We start from the raw sequence: 20,031 nt of genomic DNA, 5'->3' as shown, positions 1-20,031 counted from the left end.
AATATTTCAGTTAATTTATATAGTTTTTGGAGACTTTATTGCGTGTTAGTTGCAATTAAATAATTTTATTTTTTATTTTTTAGATTGTCTTTAGCCACAATTTTTGACTTGTTAGTTGCAATTAAATAATGTTTTGTTGTATTTATATAGTTTTTTATATGTCTGTATAGTTGAAAAAAAAGTGTGTGTGTGTGTGTGTGTATATATATATATATATATATATATATATATATATATATATATTATAATAATCCTGTCGTGATACATAGTTTTGTTGAATTGGTAGGCTATAAAGTTATAGGTGTAATAAGTAATTATTACAATTTCATAATTAAACAATTATGTGAGTAAACAATTTCATAATGCTTTGTCTTGTTTTGTATGGATAATGTTTTTTAAACACTTCATGGGGCGTTAGTAAGGTCTATAAGAGAGCTCATTACATGTATATAGTGGATGATACTCGTTCCTATCGAATGACATTAGACAATCATAACACTGGCGTTTTACTGGAGCCACCCCTTAAAAATGGATAATATCGGACAGAGGGTCAGAATGAGGGTTTAAGATAATAATGATATAGTGAAAGTGTTGAACACTGACTAGTGAGCTGACCTCACTGCTTAAAAAGGCTAAATCATGTTTCTATTTAAATCTAGTGGTCTGCAGAGGTTATTGTTTAGGGGTAGAGGACGGGTTAGAAGATAAGATATAAATAACAAAAAGTCATTTTTTAGTCATTTTAATAAATCAAGTTAAAGTCAATAATGTGTTTGCCTTGGAAAATAGCTGAAATAAAACTTTGAACTTTTTAATTTTATTTTAACTAACTGTTTTTTGTTTTAGTTTTAGCACAACTATAATAACCCTGATATTTTAGGTAATGTTGTCGTGCAATGTTTGAGACTTTATTTCTTGAACTTGCATTCAAATATTTAAATTGTAAAATACAGTATCTGAGATTTTTGTATGTTACCTTTTTATTTTTGCAGGACAGCCTGTTTTATCTTTCATAACGGGTTTAAACGCCTATAACAGCAGGCTCCCATGTGACAACTTGCCCCGATGTTCAGTAGCGTTACTCAACTGTTTATTTGTTGGTGATTTTAAAATGTGTATTTATACCGAAATTGACTCCCTGAGAAGTAGAAGTATTCACTAGAGTAAAAGTGCCAAAGTCTCCCGTAGAAAGCTGACTTTCTTGGTCCATTTTTATTTAAAACTTAGAAGCAATCTCTATAATTAAACCATAGAATCAATGAAGTCTCAACAAAGTCGCATTATAATGCATAACTCTATTAGCACTTGTAGTTTTGAGCGCGGGTTGCGCGTTATTGACTTGCTCTAAAGCGTGCTGCAGCTGGAGAGGGTGATGAATCAGAGCGGCTCTCCTGGGTCTCCAGCATCGATCCTCTCCACACACTCCACTCATTCAGCAGAGAAGGACTGAGAAAGACAATCGACGAAATGCACAATCGTTTGGCAGTCCCGTGCCGTTTGCGCGCGCAATGATTGGAGTTCGCCGGCTGTGCATCAGAAATACGCACGAGACGCGAAAGCTGAACGGGTGAAGTTATGAATATATGTGACCCTGGACCACAAAACCAGTCGTAAGGGTTTGATTGAGGTTTATTTATACAAAGCTGAATAAATAATCTTTCCATTGATGTATGGTTTGTTATGATTGGACAATATTTGTCTGAGATAAAACTATTTGAAAATCTGGAATCTGAGGGTGCAAAAAAATCTAAATATTGAGAAAATCACCTTTAAAGTTGTTCAAATGAAGTTCTTAGCAATGCATATTACTAATCAAAAATGAAGTTTTTATATTACGGTAGGAAATGTACAAAATATCTTCATGGAACATGATCTTAATATCCTAATGATTTTTGGCATAAAAGAAAAATGGATAATTTGACCCATACAATGTATTGTTGGTTATTGCTATAAATATACCTGTGCTGGTTTTGTGCTCCAGGGTCACATATCTTCTGAACGCGAGCGTCTGCGTAAAATCCTTCGGAACTAGTGATTCCTTGAAGCAGGAGCGCACTGACTGGAGCTCTGCACACAGAAGCGATGATGATGATGATGATGATGAAGGCGCAGTTACGTGGCTGACCTGACCTGTGATGCTAGCCTATATAAACCCCATCCAGCAAGAGAAAGTCAACAAAGTCCTCTGGATTCTGCTGCTGATGTAGAGGACAAACACTCTGGATTTACGATGCACGCGGACTTTCTCCAGATGTAGGTTCGGTTTGATTGATCTGAGTTTGGAGCGATGGAGTCGTTTGAAGCGGCGGTGAACGGCGTCTCTCACACCGAGGATCCGTTCTTGGGACCGCTCTCATCCATCGCGCCCTGGAACTATAAAGTCCTGGCGGCGCTGATGTTTATAGTGACCGCGGTGTCTCTGTGCGAGAACTTCACGGTGATGCTGGTCACCTTCAGGTTCAAGCAGCTCCGACAGCCACTCAATTATATCATCGTCAATCTGTCTCTGGCGGACTTTCTCGTGTCGCTGACCGGAGGAACGATCACTTTTCTGACGAACTATCACGGGTATTTCTTCTTGGGGAGATGGGCTTGTGTTTTGGAGGGATTCGCTGTCACCTTTTTTGGTAAGTCAAAAGTTTGCTTTGGACCTTCTGATGTTGCTCACCATGTTTCGTTTGGGGTTTGGGTGATTCATTATAATATCTGGACACTGAATTTTCTAAACTCTGATTGTAAACACTTTCAGCTTGATCGCATGCTTCAAACATCCTGCGTGCATGCCATTACTTCTGTTGGTGTTTCAAAAATTACTGATATACAAAAAAATTAAAATAATAAAAAAATAAAAAAATAATATTTTATATTTATAAATATTTGTAATTATTATATATATATATATATATATATATATATATATATATATATATATATATATATATATATGATAGGACAATGAGGAAATTATCTTTAAAGTTGTTCAAATGAAGTTCTTAGCAATGCATATTACTAAACAATAATTAAGTTTTGATATATTTACAGTAGGAAATTTACAAAATATCTTCATGGAACATGATCTTTATTTAATATGCTAATGATTTTTGTCATAAAAGAGAAATGTATAATTTTGACCCATACAATGTATTGTTGGCTATTGCTACAGATATACCTGTGTTACTCATGACTGCTTTTGTGCTGCAGGGTTACGTGTGTGTGTGTGTGTGTGTGTGTGTGTATGTATATATGTATATGTATGTATCTTTGAGGTGGGCTGCTGTTTTGACCTGTATATGAATACTTGCTATTATTCCAAACTATTGAAATACCAACCTCTGGTAGATCTCATTCTCCAACTTGGATACAACTGTAGATGAATAATTCTGGTATTTGGAAGTTTGGGTCATGTCCATAAGAGTGTGATCAGAGGGATGCAGTTAGGGGGGGCTGCGAAAAAAGGAGGCAAAAAGGCTTGCAAAATTCTGCTCTATTTCAGCCATTATAGGGAGCATGCAAATATGGAGACCGAGATGTTTTGTTTATCCTTATGTGTTGAGTATCATAAATGGAAGGACGCATAAATCTTTTTTATGCATACTATAAAATTCAACTCATGCCAGTTATGTTTTTATTTATTTTTGTAATTGTATTTTCCAGTTTTTTCAGTGTTAAGATGACACCAACAAAAGCAAAAAATATTGCTTATTATTAATAGTAACATAACTGTTTAAAAAGTGCATGTCTACTTAATGATACAACACAGAGTTAAAACTTCAGTATCTGTCTGAAGGGATTTAATTAGATCAGAGGAACATTATTAAAAGTAACTGATAATTAAGGAAATTTTTAAATTTCATATTTATGATTACTATTAATATTTATTATTATTATGTTTATTGTTATTGTTAGTAGTAGTGACTTATTTATGTATTTTTATCCATTATGGTTTCTGGGACCTCAAAGTTAATATTGAAACGTAAGGGTTAATATAATGAAATCTATAATAATACTAACACAGTACATAAGTTTGCATGCAAAATCCTCAGCTGTAGTTGATTTGCCTGTGAACTCATGACTCTTTACTACTGTAAAGAATAACTCAGGTGAACAGCTGCTCTCACATTCGTTTAATAACTGCAGGTGTCAGTATTTACCATCCATGTGTTCTCAGACCCACAATCACACTAGCATTCGTTAAGCAGCTTTGACTGATCCTCTGGGGAAGTCATGACCTAATGGTTAGAGAGTTGGACTCGTACTCCAAAGGTTGTGGGTTCGAGTCTCGGGCCGGCAGGGATTGTAGGTGGGGGGAGTGAATGTCCAGCGCTCTCTCCACCCTCAATACCACGACTGAGGTGTCCTTGAGCAAGACACCGAACCCCCAACTGCTCCCCGGGCGCTGCAGCATAAATGCCCACTGCTCCGGGTGTGTGTTCACTGTGTGTGTGTGTTCACTGCTGTGTGTGTGTTCACTGCTGTGTGTGTTCACTGCTGTGTGTGTGTGTGTGTTCACTGCTGTGTGTGTGTGTTCACTGTGTGTGTGTCACTGCTGTGAGTGTGTGTTCACTGCTGTGTGTGTGTTCACTGCTGTGTGTGTGTGTGTGTGTGTGTGTGTTCACTGCTGTGTGTGTGTTCACTGCTGTGTGTGTGTGTGCACGTTGGGTTAAATGCAGAGCACGAATTCTGAGTATGGGTCACTATACTTGGCAGTATGTCACTTCACTTTAAGCTTAATTGCTATTTATTTTCTATGCTTGCATGATGTGTTTTAATGCAATTTTGTGTAAATGGTTTTAGTGACACATGGAGGTCAAAAAGTCCCAGACATGGCTTCACTCTTAACTTGCTATTAGGATGTTGTTTGTACATCATGCTGGGAATGTAGTTTTATAAAGACCTCTGAGCCTCTAATAAGACTTTTCTCCAGATGATTGGTCCAGATGTTTCGTCACTCTGGTGTCTTTCTCGTTGATAGTGATTGTGCAACAGGACTTAATCAAACTAACGAGAAGATAACAGAAGATGATTGATATTACCAGAGAAAAAATTGATTACAGATGTTCAGTACAGCATGTGTGAAGTTTGTTCTGATTTCATATTGATTTCACAGTAGACACTTTCTTAGTGGCTCTTCATTAACTATCAGTTATGTAACATCTGGTCATAAGAAGTGCAATCGTTGAAGTTAGAGTTTCTAATAGAGACATCAAGCTTACACAAATTATTTTTCATTTAAATTTTTATTCAGATTTAATGAGCTGTCAAGATTAGCGTATCACGAGTTGTGGTTTGACAATATTTCAATATTTTATTTTGTATTTTGTCTCTTTTTTTGATCTTAAGATAACTACTTCAGGGTAAATTTGTATGAGATTAAATTATTAATGTCAAATATATTAGAATAAATGACCCACCAAACATTACTATAATTAAAAGAAATATAAGTTCTCTGTTGTCGTCTGAATGTAGTTCATTAACCAGTTTAATTTTTCATGCACATACTCAGTTTGAGTTATAAGTTCAATGTCCTTTTCAGAAATGTGTTTTGAACTGTAATGCATTGCTAAAGCAGTTCAAGGCAAGTCCAGTCACATTGTTTTCTACAGCTCTTTATATAATACAAACTGTTTGAAAGCAGCTTCACAAAAATACACATGAAAATACAGTGGCGTAACTTTGCTTTGAAAAGTGGTGGGGACACCGCACAACTCGTTTTGCTATTTGTTTATATAATAACCGAATTTACTTGCGGACTGAGTTCAGAGTTGGAAATGCACTTAATTTTCACTTTGATGTATACATGCATCACATTCACAAATATGTCTATAAACATCCGTGAATGTTACGTTTTGCTTATCACAACACATCCAGGGTATCTAATATCAATCAAAATACGCAAGATAAATATGGTGAACTTCCCATTTCATGGTCAGCTCAGCTGCAGCGTATTCATTAATTGCACAATTGTGTGTGTGTGTGTGTATTACGATTCATTCTACTTTGAATTACTTGCATATGTTCTCTTAATACCAGCCGGACAACAGGTTAAAGCAGGTGTGATCGATGCACGCGCTGAACATTGAAGAATCAACATTACGTCAAGAGTCAAGACAAGCCCACAAAATGTTTCCTTATCCAATCAAATAATTTAACCAATCCTGAACTACGCAAACCCTTGTGTAAAACATGAATGAGAGTTAATTTGTGTTTAAAATGGTTAAACTGCCTTTATTAATTAAATAATTAAATAAATGAAATTGTTTTGACAAATCTTTTTTTTATGACGTTTTTATAAAAGCTCTATTTTTTACCTCCCCCACCCCACAGGCTAGTTAACGGTAAATGTTGCTACCTATAGCATAAATGTTAAAACATCAACAAAACAACAAATCAACAAAATTTTTGTGAACCAGCCACGCACAGTAAGTTACTTTGCTTAACACGAAAAAATATTATATTTAACTTACGTGAATATAGACATACTGTCGCTAATCATGTTTTTTGGCGGCCACTGGAGCGCGCTGTGATTTACTACAAAACTGAATTAAAGGACTATGAACTACTAAAGACTTGTACTTTTTAATTGTTTTAATTGTGAAAATCCCAGTCATAACATAGAATTGTCCTGTTACCTAAAAGGTTACTTCTTACATTAATTTAAACTTAAACTTAATTTTTCATATAACACTTAATCATGACTTGTAATAATAACCGGGACTTGTGACTTTTTAACAATGCCTCAAGTGAACTCACCTCGCTGCGTGCTTGAAGAAGAACCGTGGTCCACCTTCTAGTCATCACTTGATGACTACAGTGAGTGATGATTTGACTTGTGGACCAGAGATATTGTCCAATTAATCTTCTCAAAAATCTCAAATAAAATATTTCAACCTTGAAACAGTATCCAAACAATACGAACATCATAAAAAGAAAGGTACAGGATCTGTAGACTAATTATAGGGAAAGGAAACTACATATCCCATGACGCATATCGCGTATCTCGCGATAGTTTCACAACGAGACTTAATATTCATCTTTGAGGACGTTGAAAAGCTTCTGACCGGCGGAAAAATTTGTTAAATGAATGAATTAGATTATGAAGAGTGACGATTTGTAGATGGTGCTTTTCCTTTAATATATACCTTACGCAATCTATTTTTCAGTTACTTTTTAAAAGTGGTGGGGACAATATCGAGCCTGGTAAAAAGTGGTGGGGACATGTCCCACCCGTCCCACCCGTAAATTACGCCTATGTGAAAATAACAGCTTTGCAAAATGAATCATTTACAAAACAAAGGTTCGGTTCAGCTAAAAGGCAACTCTTTAAAAACATTTCAAAAGTTGTTTTGTAAATATTCTAATATTTTGAGATACTGGACTTTTGACTTAATAATTTAAATAAAAAACTTTTGAAATGTTTTACTTGTTATGAATCTAGAATATATGAAAGTTTCACTTTATGTAATAAGTTACAAAAAACGTTCACGATATTCAATGTTTTTTTTAGATGGACCTACCTATATATATATATGTATAATATATGTGTATATATGCATGTGTGTGTATATGTATATATGTATGTACAGTATGTATATGTGTGTGTGTGTGTGTGTGTTTGTGTGTATACATTTATATATTGAATTTACAATTTAACAAAAACATGTATACTGTATATAGCTAAAAGGGCAACTCTACAGAAGACAATAGAGTCATTATTTAGTTCAGTTTAGTCCAGCGTTGATTGAAGTCAATGACAGTGTTGATGTTGCAAAGTTCATTCAAAGTTCATGCAAACCTGTCTGAAAATGACACAATGTTAGTTAAAACACATCTAAACTGACTTATAACTCTTGCAATAAATATGTTTGGTGAGGTTCCTGAAGAATGCGGCTCAGTCTTCTCAGGTGTTTTGGAGAGATCTGTTCTTCTGTCTGAATCTGCAGGGATCGTGGCTCTGTGGTCTCTGGCCGTCTTGGCCTTTGAGCGTTTCTTCGTCATCTGTCGGCCGCTGGGGAACATCCGCCTGCGAGGCAAACACGCGGCTCTGGGTCTGCTGTTTGTCTGGACCTTCTCCTTCATCTGGACCATTCCTCCTGTCCTGGGCTGGAGCAGCTACACCGTCAGCAAGATCGGCACCACCTGCGAACCCAACTGGTGAGGAGCGCAAACTCTCATTTATCACACCGTGGCCCGTTTGGCAATTAAGTAAAGACAGAAAGACTAATTGCAGCACCTAAAGATGCTTCCCCTTATACATTTTTAATCTCAAATCTTGATTAAATAAAAAAAAAAAAGTACATGCATTTTTTTAATTACATTTTTTTTTTTTTGAAGATCAGTTTCCAACATTACACAAAAATCAAAACAATAACGATAAACTACAGTTACCAGAATCAGCAGAAAAACAGCACTTTAAAGTAAAGAAAAACAAACAAGCAAAACAATAATATCAGTGATAAATAAAGATCTCCAGAATCAGAAAAAAATAATATTTTATTTATATATATATATATATATATATATATATATACACACACACACACATTAATTATATTATTATTATTATTAAAAACATTATTTAACAGTATTTAAAATTATTAATATTTATTGTCTTTTCTGTTATACTGTTCATTATACTTTATTATTTTGATGTTTGTTATATTGAAAATTTATAAATACAGTAATTAAAAACACATGTATGTATGAATATATATATAATATGTGTGTATGGATATATATATATAATGTGTGTATGAATATATATGTGTATATATATATGTGTGTGTGTGTGTATGAATATATATACATTCATACATATATATATTAACGAAAAACACATGTATGAATGAATGTATATATTTATATATATGCTTCAATTTATTCATGCAAGTGTTTTTATAGTATGGTTAGTAAGATAACAGTGAATGATTTACATATACATTGTAAAAATAAAATATTTTCTTAGTAATTATTAGTGAAATTTACTAGCAATTCTTTAAAAACATATTTGTTAGCTGGAAATACATGTTCCTGATTCATCTGCATGTCTTTAAAAGAAAAAAGTATTTGTCTTAATTATCTTCAGTTGTTCTGCAGTAGTTTACAACACAACAAACCTACATATATGTGCAGTATTTCTTTTTTTAGTCGTTCCACAGAAACTGATGTTGAAGCAGCTGTAGTTCTGCATGGCGATGTGATTTGATCACTGTCTGTTGTCTGAATGGGCCTTTATATGGTCATTATCATAATTTTGTGAGGCAGAATTTCTTTAAAATCTTTCAAACTCGTATCAGATAGGACACTGGAAATGAGGGCTCTTTCTATTCACATCTTCTAATTGTCTAAAATCTTTTCATTTTTAATCAAGGGACGCCACAATATAGGATATATAAGTCACTTTGGATAAAAGTGCAAAATTTGGATTTTTAAGTCACTTTGGATAAAAGTGCAAAATTAATAAATGTTAATGTAAATGTAGCATTTAGTCAGCATTTTAATAATAACCAATTTAATATCAATTGTGTGGAAATGATTTATCAGTGCTTTCAATAATGATGTATGTTAACTTTTTAAATTAAATTTTAAAGATAATCGTGGTCCGGGACAAAAGTAAAAACAAACAACTACATTATATATATATATATATATATATATATATATATATATATATATAATGCAAAAGTTCCCAAGGTAACATCTAAGCAACTAAAGGCCTTTCTCATAATGTTTATGAGCCCACCATCAGGAGAACACTGAACAAACATGGTGTGCATGGCAGAGCTGCAAGAAGAAAACCACTGTTCTCCAAAAAGAAAATTGCTTGCGAAAGATCATGTGGACAAGCCAGAGGACTATTGGAGAAAGGTTTAATGGATGGATGAAACCAAAATAGAACTTATTGGTTTAAATGAGAAGCTATTATGTTATATATATATATACTATATATTAGGTAACAGTTCAAAGAGGGAGTGTGCTGGATTTTGCTCACTCTGGATAAGTACAGTTCTTGGAGAGTGGGAAGGGTTGTACCAATGATTCGCTCAGCAGTCCGGACTACCCTCTGTAGTCTTCTGAGGTCAGATTTGGTAGCTTTTCAAATGACTTCATGACCACAGATGTTAGAGCCACAGGTCTGTAGTCGTTAAATCCTGTAATCTTGGGTTTCTTTGTGATGGGGATTATGGTGGAGCGTTTGAAGCATGAGGGGACTTCACACAGCTCCAGTGATCTGTTGCAGATCTGTGTGTAGATGGGGGTCAGCTGGTCAGCACAGGATTTCAGACAGGCTGGTGTCACACCATCTGAGCCTGGTGCCTTCCTTCTCTTGTTCTTTTTGAAGATCTGGCACACGTCATCTTCTCTTATCTGCAGTTCAGGTGTGGGGGAGGGGGGTTTTTCAAACCTACAGTAGAACTCATTCAGATTGTCTGCCAGTTATTTGATTCTCCACAGTGCTGGGGGATGGTGTCTTGTAATTGATGTCTTTCAGACCTTTCCGCACTGAAGCCGTGTCACTGGAAGAGAATTGGATCCTTAGCTTATCGGAATAATTCCTCTTTGCCACTCTGATCTCCTTATCCAGTGTGTATTTGGCCTGTTTATACAAGACTCTGTCCCCATTCCTATAAGCATCTTCTTTGGCCTGACGGAGCTGTCTGAGTTTTGCAGTGAACCACGGTTTGTCGTTGTTATAAGTTAGATGAGTCCTGTTAGGAATGCACATATCCTCACAGAAACTGATATATGATGTTACAGTCTCTGTGAGCTCGTCCAGATCATCAGCAGCTTCAAAAACACTCCAATCAGTAAGGTCGAGACAGGCTTGTAAAACCCGCTCTGTCTCATTAGTTCATCTCTTTACAGTCCTTAATACAGGTTTAACAGATTTAAGTTTCTGCCTGTAGGTCGGAATAAGATGAACCAAACAGTGATCAGAGAGTCCTAAAGCTGCTCGTGGAACAGAGTGATATGCGTCCTTTATTGCTGTGTAACGGTGATCCAGTATATTACTGTCTCTGGTGGGACATGTAACATGCTGTCTGTATTTTGGCAGTTCGCAGGAGAGATTTGCTTTATTAAAGTCCCCTCAAATGATTAAAACAGAGTCCGGGTGTTGTTGTTCACTCTCTGTGATCAGATCAGTGAGTTTCTGTAAAGCTGTGCTCACGTGCGCTTGCGGTGGAATGTAGACACTCACGAGAAGGAATGAGAAGAACTCCCGCGGCGAATAGAAAGGTTTAAAGTTGATGATCGTTTCTAGATCTGAACAGCACATCTTTTTTAACACAGTTACATCTGTACACCACCTCTCATTGATGTGGAAGCATGTCCCGCCGCCGCGCGATTTCCCCGTTGATTCCGCGTTGCGATCTGTCTGGAATGGTGTCGTTCAGCCAGGTTTCCGTGAAACACAGAGCAGCAGAGTTTGAAAAGTCCTTGTTAAACTAGGAAAGCAGAAGTAGTTTGTCCGTTTTGTTGGGTAGAGAGCGGAGATTAGCCAGATGGATTCTAGGCAACGCCATTCAAAATCCACGCTGTCTGAGCTTCACAAGCGTGCGTCCTAAAGCGTCTAAACAGCGCTGCAGCTCCACCGACTACTATGTTCAACAAAACATCCGAATAATCGAAAACCGGTAGCAGATTTTGTGGAGTGTTCTGCCGAATGTTCAGCAGTTCTTTCTTGGTGAAACTGATCAGGTTAGACAAACAAAAAAGAGGAAAAACTAACAAAAACACCAAAACAACTGGAGAGCCAAGCACAATGGCTGCCACGAGTGGCGCCATCTTGCAGAAATATAGAAAATTCTAAAGGGTTCACAAACTTTCAAGCAGCACTGTATACAGCACTGAATTTACTAGATTTTGCTAAAACTATCTTCTCTGGAACAAATAATAGATTTATGAGTCAAAGACAACCGTTAGATTTACAGTACCCAAAACGAATTACATCTCATGTTTAACCACTACACCAAAACATTAATATTTATAAAATGATACTGGATTTGACACTCGCTGTTGGAGTTCTAATATGACTTTAATATCTCACTCTTATCAGCCAATCAGATTCGAGGACCAGAAAGAATTGTTGTATAAATATACAGTATATAATAATAATAATAAATAAATTTCTGGAAAAGTAAGAAAGCATCTCTTCGTCATATCTTTGCACTCATTAATTTTGTCCCTCCGCAGGTATTCGGGAAACATCCACGATCACACCTTCATCATCACGTTCTTCACCACCTGCTTCATCCTTCCGCTGGGTGTGATCATCGTCTGCTACTGCAAACTGCTCCGGAAGCTCAGAAAGGTCAGTCGCTCCAGCATCTGGAGTCCAGCGGCTCATTAGACGAGTGATTCACTGAATCCTATTGATCTCAATGTGCTTTCTGATATCATTACAATTGCAAACTGACCTCAGATCACTGACAAACCATACAAATCATCTAAAGTTACCATGTGTCATAATCCTGATACTATTTACAGAACATTATTTATATCCACTGCCATCATCAAATCTAGCCAAGACACCAGTTATTTTGTCATCACACAATATGTGTGTGTTCGCAGGTGTCCAACACGCACGGCAGGCTGGGTAATGCCAGGAAGCCGGAGCGTCAGGTGACTCGTATGGTGGTTGTGATGATCGTGGCCTTCATGGTGGCCTGGACTCCATACGCCGCGTTCTCCATCGTGGTCACGGCCCTTCCCAGCATTCACCTGGACCCGCGGCTGGCAGCCGTTCCGGCGTTCTTCTCCAAAACCGCAGCCGTTTACAACCCCATCATCTACGTGTTCATGAACAAACAGGTGACATTCATGCATTCATCTGTCAGACGCTTTCATCCACAGTGACTTACAATGCATTCAGTGTAAACATTGCCTGGGATTCAAAACCATGATGTATTATAGGCTCTAAATGATCAAACATTGCTGTTAAACTAAAAAAAGCTCTTTTAGTGTACAAGTGTCCAGCTTCAGCTGGTGCTTCAGGTTCTTTCGTCTGTCAAATCTTGACTGATTTTGATCAAGTAAACATCAGAATAACTGCAGTCATATCTCCAGATGAATTCTTACTGGACGGAAGCAGCTCAGCTTTACTTGATTCTCCATCAATCATTTTCTAGTAAAATCAGTGCGTCTCAAATCTGATCATCAGGATCATTTGAGGAGCGTTTGTTCATATGTCAGGCTATAATATTACCCATTAGTCATTTGACCAACAATTATTCAGGCAACAAATTTAGGTTATAAAAATGTTGTTTTCAAATGTTTCTAAAACATTGTCCAGTTTCCTTGTCATGGCTATAATGACATTAACATTTACAAAAATGTTTTTCAACGTTGTATAAATTTTTTCACCCAAAATGTAGTTCTATTATTGTGATTACAACATTATTTAGAGGATACAAAAACGTTTTTTAGAATGTTCATGAAGCACAAATAACATCATAAGGAAATTCATACATTAAGAATATATCAAATTTTACTTATATGAATGTTTTATAAACATTAAGAACATTTGATCCGAACACGTGAATTTTTTGGGAACATTCCCTGTTAGCTGGGTAGTGTACTACGAGTCTCTTCGGATGAAAGTATCATCTAAATAACATGTATTCAAACTGTTTAAATCATGAGAATGACTATTTGTCAGTTATTCAGTTTATAGTAATAGTGGTGGTTCTTCCTTATGGGAATCAAACCTGCAACCTTCTGACGATCAGCCCTGATTTTTACCCACACATTTTCCGGATGTTTGTTTACCAGACAGGCAGCAGTTAGGTGGAGATGGTCCATCTTCAGCATCATGTGTTATTTAGAACATCAGAAGAGAAACAGTGACAGCGTTACATAAACTCACTCTTTGATTGGTGTTGTTACTCGTCAGCTTCATCTTAAATAATACATGAATCATCAATAAATGAGCAGTAAAATGCAGCGTGAAGCGAGTGCAGGATGGTTTTAAGCTGATTTGACGAGCCCTAATAACACCTGCATCTCTCTCTTACTGTTATTATTAAATGCTCTATAAATAGACATGTCATTTAATAAAGCAGTTCAAATGTTTGAAGAATTAAACTTGATCTTTTGATCAATCTTTTGAACATAAACCCAATGAAATACAACTCTACTACTTTTGAAAATCAAACAGTGGGTGAAGGCACTTCAAACATCTTAATTTAAATGACTTTAATGTTGATTACAGTGATATTACATCAGTGTTAGACAAACCTTTCATGCATTTTTATAAGTGTTTCTTATGGAAGTTTGTTTCCACAACAAGGTAAAAATAAATAAATAAATGTAACTGCAACTTTTTACATCACAATTCTGACTTTTTTTTTTTTTTTCGCAATTCAGAATTTACATCTCACAATTATTTTTTTTTCTCAGAACTGTGAGATATAAACTCAGAACTGCATAAAAGTCAGAATTCTGAGTTTATATTTTGTACTTTGGCTTTTTTCTCAGAATTTGAAAAAATGTAAAAAAAAACAAATATAAGCCAAGCACTGTGAGATATGAAGTTACAATTCTGAGAAAAAAGTCAGAATTGCAAGATATCAATTCAGAATTGTGAGATATAAACTGAATTTTGAGAATTGTTTTAGTCCGCCAAAAAAAAAGATACAAACTCACAATTCTGAAAAAGTAAGAATTATGACATGTAAACTGAAATTTGCAAGAAACAAAGTCTGAATTATGAGAAACAAAGTCTGAAGATTAAAGTTTTTTTTTTTTTTTTTTTTTTTTTCATTCAAACACTGACATCTGGATTCTGTCCACACTCGGCGGGAATAGAAACCTGCAAAAATACATGAACAGCAACATGACGTGTGTTTGCTTGTGATTTTTGTCACAATGATGGTCATCTCAGACTAAATAGCGTTGTCAATGGTCAGATGCATTTGCTGGAGGCTGTTGCTCTGTCAGTTTGATGCACTTCTTAAACTGTTTAAAAAAGAAAAAAGGTGAAAAATAAAAACATATTTTTGAGGATTCAATATTACAATATTACTATTTCAGTTTTATAGTATAATAGTATATATACACAAAAAAATCCTGGGTTAAAAACAACCCAACTTGGGATATTTTAATGCTTTTACCCAACATGCTGGGTTGTTTTATTTAAGGCAACTATTGTTTAACAATTACTATATTGCTGCCTTAAAATGGGCTGGAAATTAAAAATCACACACAGAAATTACTAGAGGCGACAGCAATAATCAAAAGATGAACATTTATTAATAAGCAAGAACACCCATGGACAAAACACAAGACAAATTGAATTTATGTGAGTGAATACAGCATAGTTTACAATATTATATGCATTTAAACTCGTTTAACAAGCATTTAAAAAAAAATTAACATTTAAAAGTAGCATTTTAATTTAAGTGTATTCAACTGTTCTTTATAATCACTTTTCACTGAACTAGTGCTAATTCTCGCTGTCGCTGAAATCTGAGCCGGTGAAGGGCTGCTGTTCGCCAGGAGCTGTTTAATTAAATTAAACTCAGTATTATAACGTATAAAATCCATTTATGTTATGCAAGGCGTTTCCATCATGCGAAGCTGGCGTAGCTGACTGATATTTCGTCCTTATGTTGTGTTGCGTAACATAATACAATTTACAGAACAGAAAATACTTTATAAATGAAATAAAATGTATACAAACCTTTATTTCGCTGAAGAAATACGAACAATATGTATATTAAAATAATGTGTTTTTTCACGCTCTTCAATGTGGCTTGACAGATATCTTTATTCACTTCAGTTTAAGCGGCACGTTTGTCAATCATATTTTCGATTACAATGAGACATTATTTTCATTATAAATTAGGCTATACTGTTTTTTTTATGGAGTCAATTTAATGACACATATATATGCAAAAGAATAAAGTTTTGCAAAAGAAAAATAAAGTGTTGAGCAAAAAAAAAACTGTTTGTCTAACAAAAATAAATATAGCAAAATAAAAATAAAATATTGAGAGAAAAAAATGAAGTTTTGCGAACAGAAATAAAGAAATGCAAAAATTAAGATTAATTCATTGCAAAAATGAATGACTGTTGTAAAAGAAGCTTATGAACTTTGATTCTATTTTATCTCTGCAACACATATTTTCCATGCTCAAACCTACTAATTAATTTGCAACGCTCCATTTATTTTGCGTTTCAGTCAAGCGAGAGCTCGCGATACCGTTTTCCCTTTGCGCTTCACTTTTCTGTGCGTTTCACTTCATAGCACATTCAAATGTGTGTTGTTTTGCTAACATTATCAACTTACCATCCGGTCACCCTAGTAACAAGCTAATGTTCCCCATCAATGATTATCTAGTGAAGGACAGGCTGATTTAGTCTACATTATGTTTTACGTATGAGTAGGCCTATACCTCATAAAACCACCGCTTAAACTGATCTCTAATTTCTTAAACTTTGGCAAACGGCGTTAATAGTAACAAAACAACACACATTTTAATGTTATTGAAATAAAAGGAAACAATCAACTTTACATACCTGCCATGCTGACTTTCAAACCCGTTGCCATCGGCATCTCCAGCTAAAGACGTGGCTCCATGGGAGTTTCTTGACTCCGCCCCCCACGTCAAAACAGTGCCATGAAGTGAAACGCACAGAAAAGTGAAGCGCAAAGGGAAAACGGTATCGCGAGCTCTCACAGTCATTGATTTTTGCAATGAATTATATCTTAATTTCTGTTTGCAAAACAAGTTTTCTTTTGCTCAATAATGATTTTTTCTTTTGCAATACTTTATTTTTCTTTTGCAAAACATTTGTTACACAAATCATATATGTGGCATTAAATTGACTCCATAGTTTTTTCATGCCTTCTTATGTTCCTTCACTTTTATATCTTGCCATAAACTCGAAATAAAGAGGAAAACACATTTATAATTTGGATTTCTTGATAATACTGACACAGAATTTGAAAGCTGAGCTGTGTTAGGCTATGTTAAAAGCAGCAAAGCACAAAATTATTGCAGTTACTGGGTGGCTGGCATGCTTTAAATTATGAATGGAAGATATTAACGTTAACCCTCAGCTTTCCAATTCTGTCAGTTTTATCACAAAATACAAATTATAAATGTGTTTTTTTAGAGTGAAAAAATACATTATTGTAATATACATATTGCTTGTATTTCCCTATAAAACTGACAGATTTTGAAAGCTGAGACTTTGGTATATCTCCCAGTGCTCCCAATCCGGGCCATTTGCATGCGCAAAAGCCTAGAAGAAATATTATAACTTTAATCTTTATTCTCGAATCATTTCGACTTTATTCTCGTAGTATTTCGACTTTATTCTCGTAATATTTCGACTTTATTAAAGCCAAGTTAAGTGTCCACTGAAAAAAAAAATAGTTTAGGATTTACGTTGAAACTATTTTCACTCTGAAAATGCTAGTAAATTTCACAAATATTCACAAAGAAATGGCAAGTAACACACTGAATTGAACACATTTTTGAAGTAGAAAATTTTTATTTAACTACTGTATATAATAACTCTGGTGTTTAGTGTAATTTGTATTGAATTGCATGATAAATTATTTTAAACCTACAGCCAAGATATGTGTTTGAAAACCCCTATATTTACATGATCTGTTCTAAACAAACACATCCTCAGAAGTGCAGAGACACAGACGGGTTTTTAAAGTGACTTTAGGACACAAAGTAATTAGTGTCTATCAGAGTCTGTAGTTTAATGACAGTGACTAATAAAGAGTGAGAAGGACGATTTGAACCGCAGGCTAGTGTGGAAACAATTAATGATCACTTTGCAATTATGACCTCATCACGATTGACTAATTGTACCGCAGCCGTCAGCTGCAGAAGCACCACATCAATTGACTCGATTTGACTGCTAGTGTAGTACCCTGATTGCATCAGTAAAAACCACTTAACTTCACATTTAAGGCGAGACTACTGACAAAAGCATTTGTTTCATGCACTGGTTGACTTTGAGATCATGGGTTATTTGTTTATAATTTGTCTTCTTTCAGTATGATGCAAAAGAAAATATCTAAAGCATCTTAAATGTACTTTTACATTTTTTATTGCACTTTATCGCTTCTGTGGATTTGAAATCCAATAGTTGTCAGACCTCTGTTGTGTGTGTCTTATGTTTCCACATGCTCCCTGTGTTTCCATGTCCATATTTGGTTTGTTTCCTGTCCTCGTCTAGTGTGATTATTGGTTAATTCTAGTCTAGCTGTGTTTGTTTAATTGTCTGATTATACCTGTGTATATTAGTCCTGTCTGTTCTGTTAGATTTGGTCTGGTTTACTCGTTACTCCCCGGTGTTCCTGTCTGTGTCTGCCTTGCCTTGCCGTGATGTCTTCATTAAAGTCTATTGTTTGAGCTTACATCCTCGTCTGCGTGTCCTTGATCCTCCCTGCGGTGTGCACCGTGACAATAGCATTCTTCCAGTATTTTTAAAGGCATGAGGTTTTTTTTTTTCACTTCAGTAACTCTTACATACACCGAACTTTGGTTTTATTCCTGTCTATATTCTGAATATTTTTATAGAGGGATTTGTTCGTAACTTTTGCCTGATTTATGTACCATTACTAAAAACTTTACGTGTTTGTGACTGCAGATTTAAAATATAATACAAATATTTCTAAAAGCTGTGAGATTTTTCTGCACTTCAGTAACGCTTACATACACCAAACCTTGCAGTTTTATTCCTATCTATGTTCTGAAGGTTTTTATAGAGGGGATTGTTCATATAACATTCGCTTGATTTTATTTATTGCACTTTATTTGTGTTTGTAGATTTCAATTCCACTCTACATCTTTAAAGGCCAATTTCTCAAAAATAGTTTGTTTCTTCATGAAATTTTGGTGTATTGAAGAATTACTGTACAGTTTTATTCCTGTTTATATTCTGAAGGTTTTTATAGAGAGATTTGTTCATAACATGTCTGGTTAATGTAAAATTGTTTATTATTATTATTATTTGCGACTGTAGATTTCAATTCCATCTTTAAAATGTTTGTTTATATATCATTCACGGTGATTCACACAACATTTTTATCTCTAAAAACATGGTTAAAAATTAGTTTTCAGTCTGTTGGTGGTATTTTCTGATTTGTGGAGCAAAATCCAGAAATTCAAAATCCTCTCTGTAAAAACCTTTAACTCTCATTTGTCAACAAAATCAAACAAAATATTGAACCTGTCTTTTTGAATGTACTTTGATTAATCAAATATACATTGTAAGATGATATCTATGAGTTAACATTTACCCTATTCACCTGTGGTATCTTGCCTCACAATTTGTTGTAATACACTTCGGGACCAAAATCACATTTCCTTAAGGAAATTACTTTACTTTAACTATGTTGAACCTTAATCTCGAGTTTATGAATTTTTGGGGATGTTCAGTGCAGGTCAAATTAATTTCAAGGATGTTTTTGTAGCTCAGAGCAGAGTTGAAGTGTTCAATGGAGAATAATCCATTGCATTTGTCTTCCCTGTGATCTCCTCAGTTCAGAAAATGTGTGGTTCAGCTCTTGAGCTGCAGTGATGTCACCGTCATCGAGGGGAACATCAACCAGAGCACCGAGCGCGCAGGCATGACCAATGAGAGCAACACAGGGGAGATGTCTGCCATCGCTGCACGCATCCCTGCAGCTGGAACCGTCCCACCTAAAACAGAAGAGCATCCCAGTGAACGCAGCTCGTTGGCCAAAATTCCCATTCCTGAGAACAAAGTATGTCCGATGTGAAGATATGCACCAAAATCTCTGTCACTCGCGTTCTCTGGCTGAATGCATTTTTTTTCTTTTGAATGCTGGCATCCAAACTTTAGTCTATGACTTTCATCCAGCATTAAATTCTGCAGCTTGTGCACCACAGACAGCCACTGTTAAAGTTACAGAACTACACTGTAATGTTGGGGACAAAACTATAAAACTGCAAACTACCTTCTTAAAAAGTAGTTCACTACAAAAGTAAAAAGGCAGCTAAGGGGCGATGTCTTTTAAAATTTTATTTAGGAACAGTTTCA

The 20,031-nt window shown here is 35.3% G+C and overlaps 1 protein-coding gene across 1 annotated transcript; it reads left to right on the top strand.

The window, feature by feature from the left end:
• Positions 1-2,287: 2,287 nt before the first annotated feature.
• LOC306882440 (opsin-VA-like) lies at positions 2,288-19,750 on the top strand (the record flags this gene model as incomplete). The annotated part of the gene is made up of 5 exons (XM_079437053.1): positions 2,288-2,627; positions 7,941-8,151; positions 12,193-12,310; positions 12,571-12,810; positions 19,511-19,750. The coding sequence occupies 5 exons, from the start codon at positions 2,288-2,290 to the stop codon at positions 19,748-19,750; spliced, it is 1,149 nt and encodes a 382-aa protein (XP_079293179.1).
• Between the last annotated feature and the right edge of the window lie 281 nt (positions 19,751-20,031).

Source organism: Barbus barbus (assembly GCF_936440315.1).
Source record: "Barbus barbus genome assembly, chromosome: 16".
Classification (NCBI taxonomy): Eukaryota; Metazoa; Chordata; class Actinopteri; order Cypriniformes; family Cyprinidae; genus Barbus; species Barbus barbus.
The sequence above is the reverse complement of the archived record's forward strand: the minus strand, read 5'-3'. Positions and strand labels throughout refer to the sequence as shown.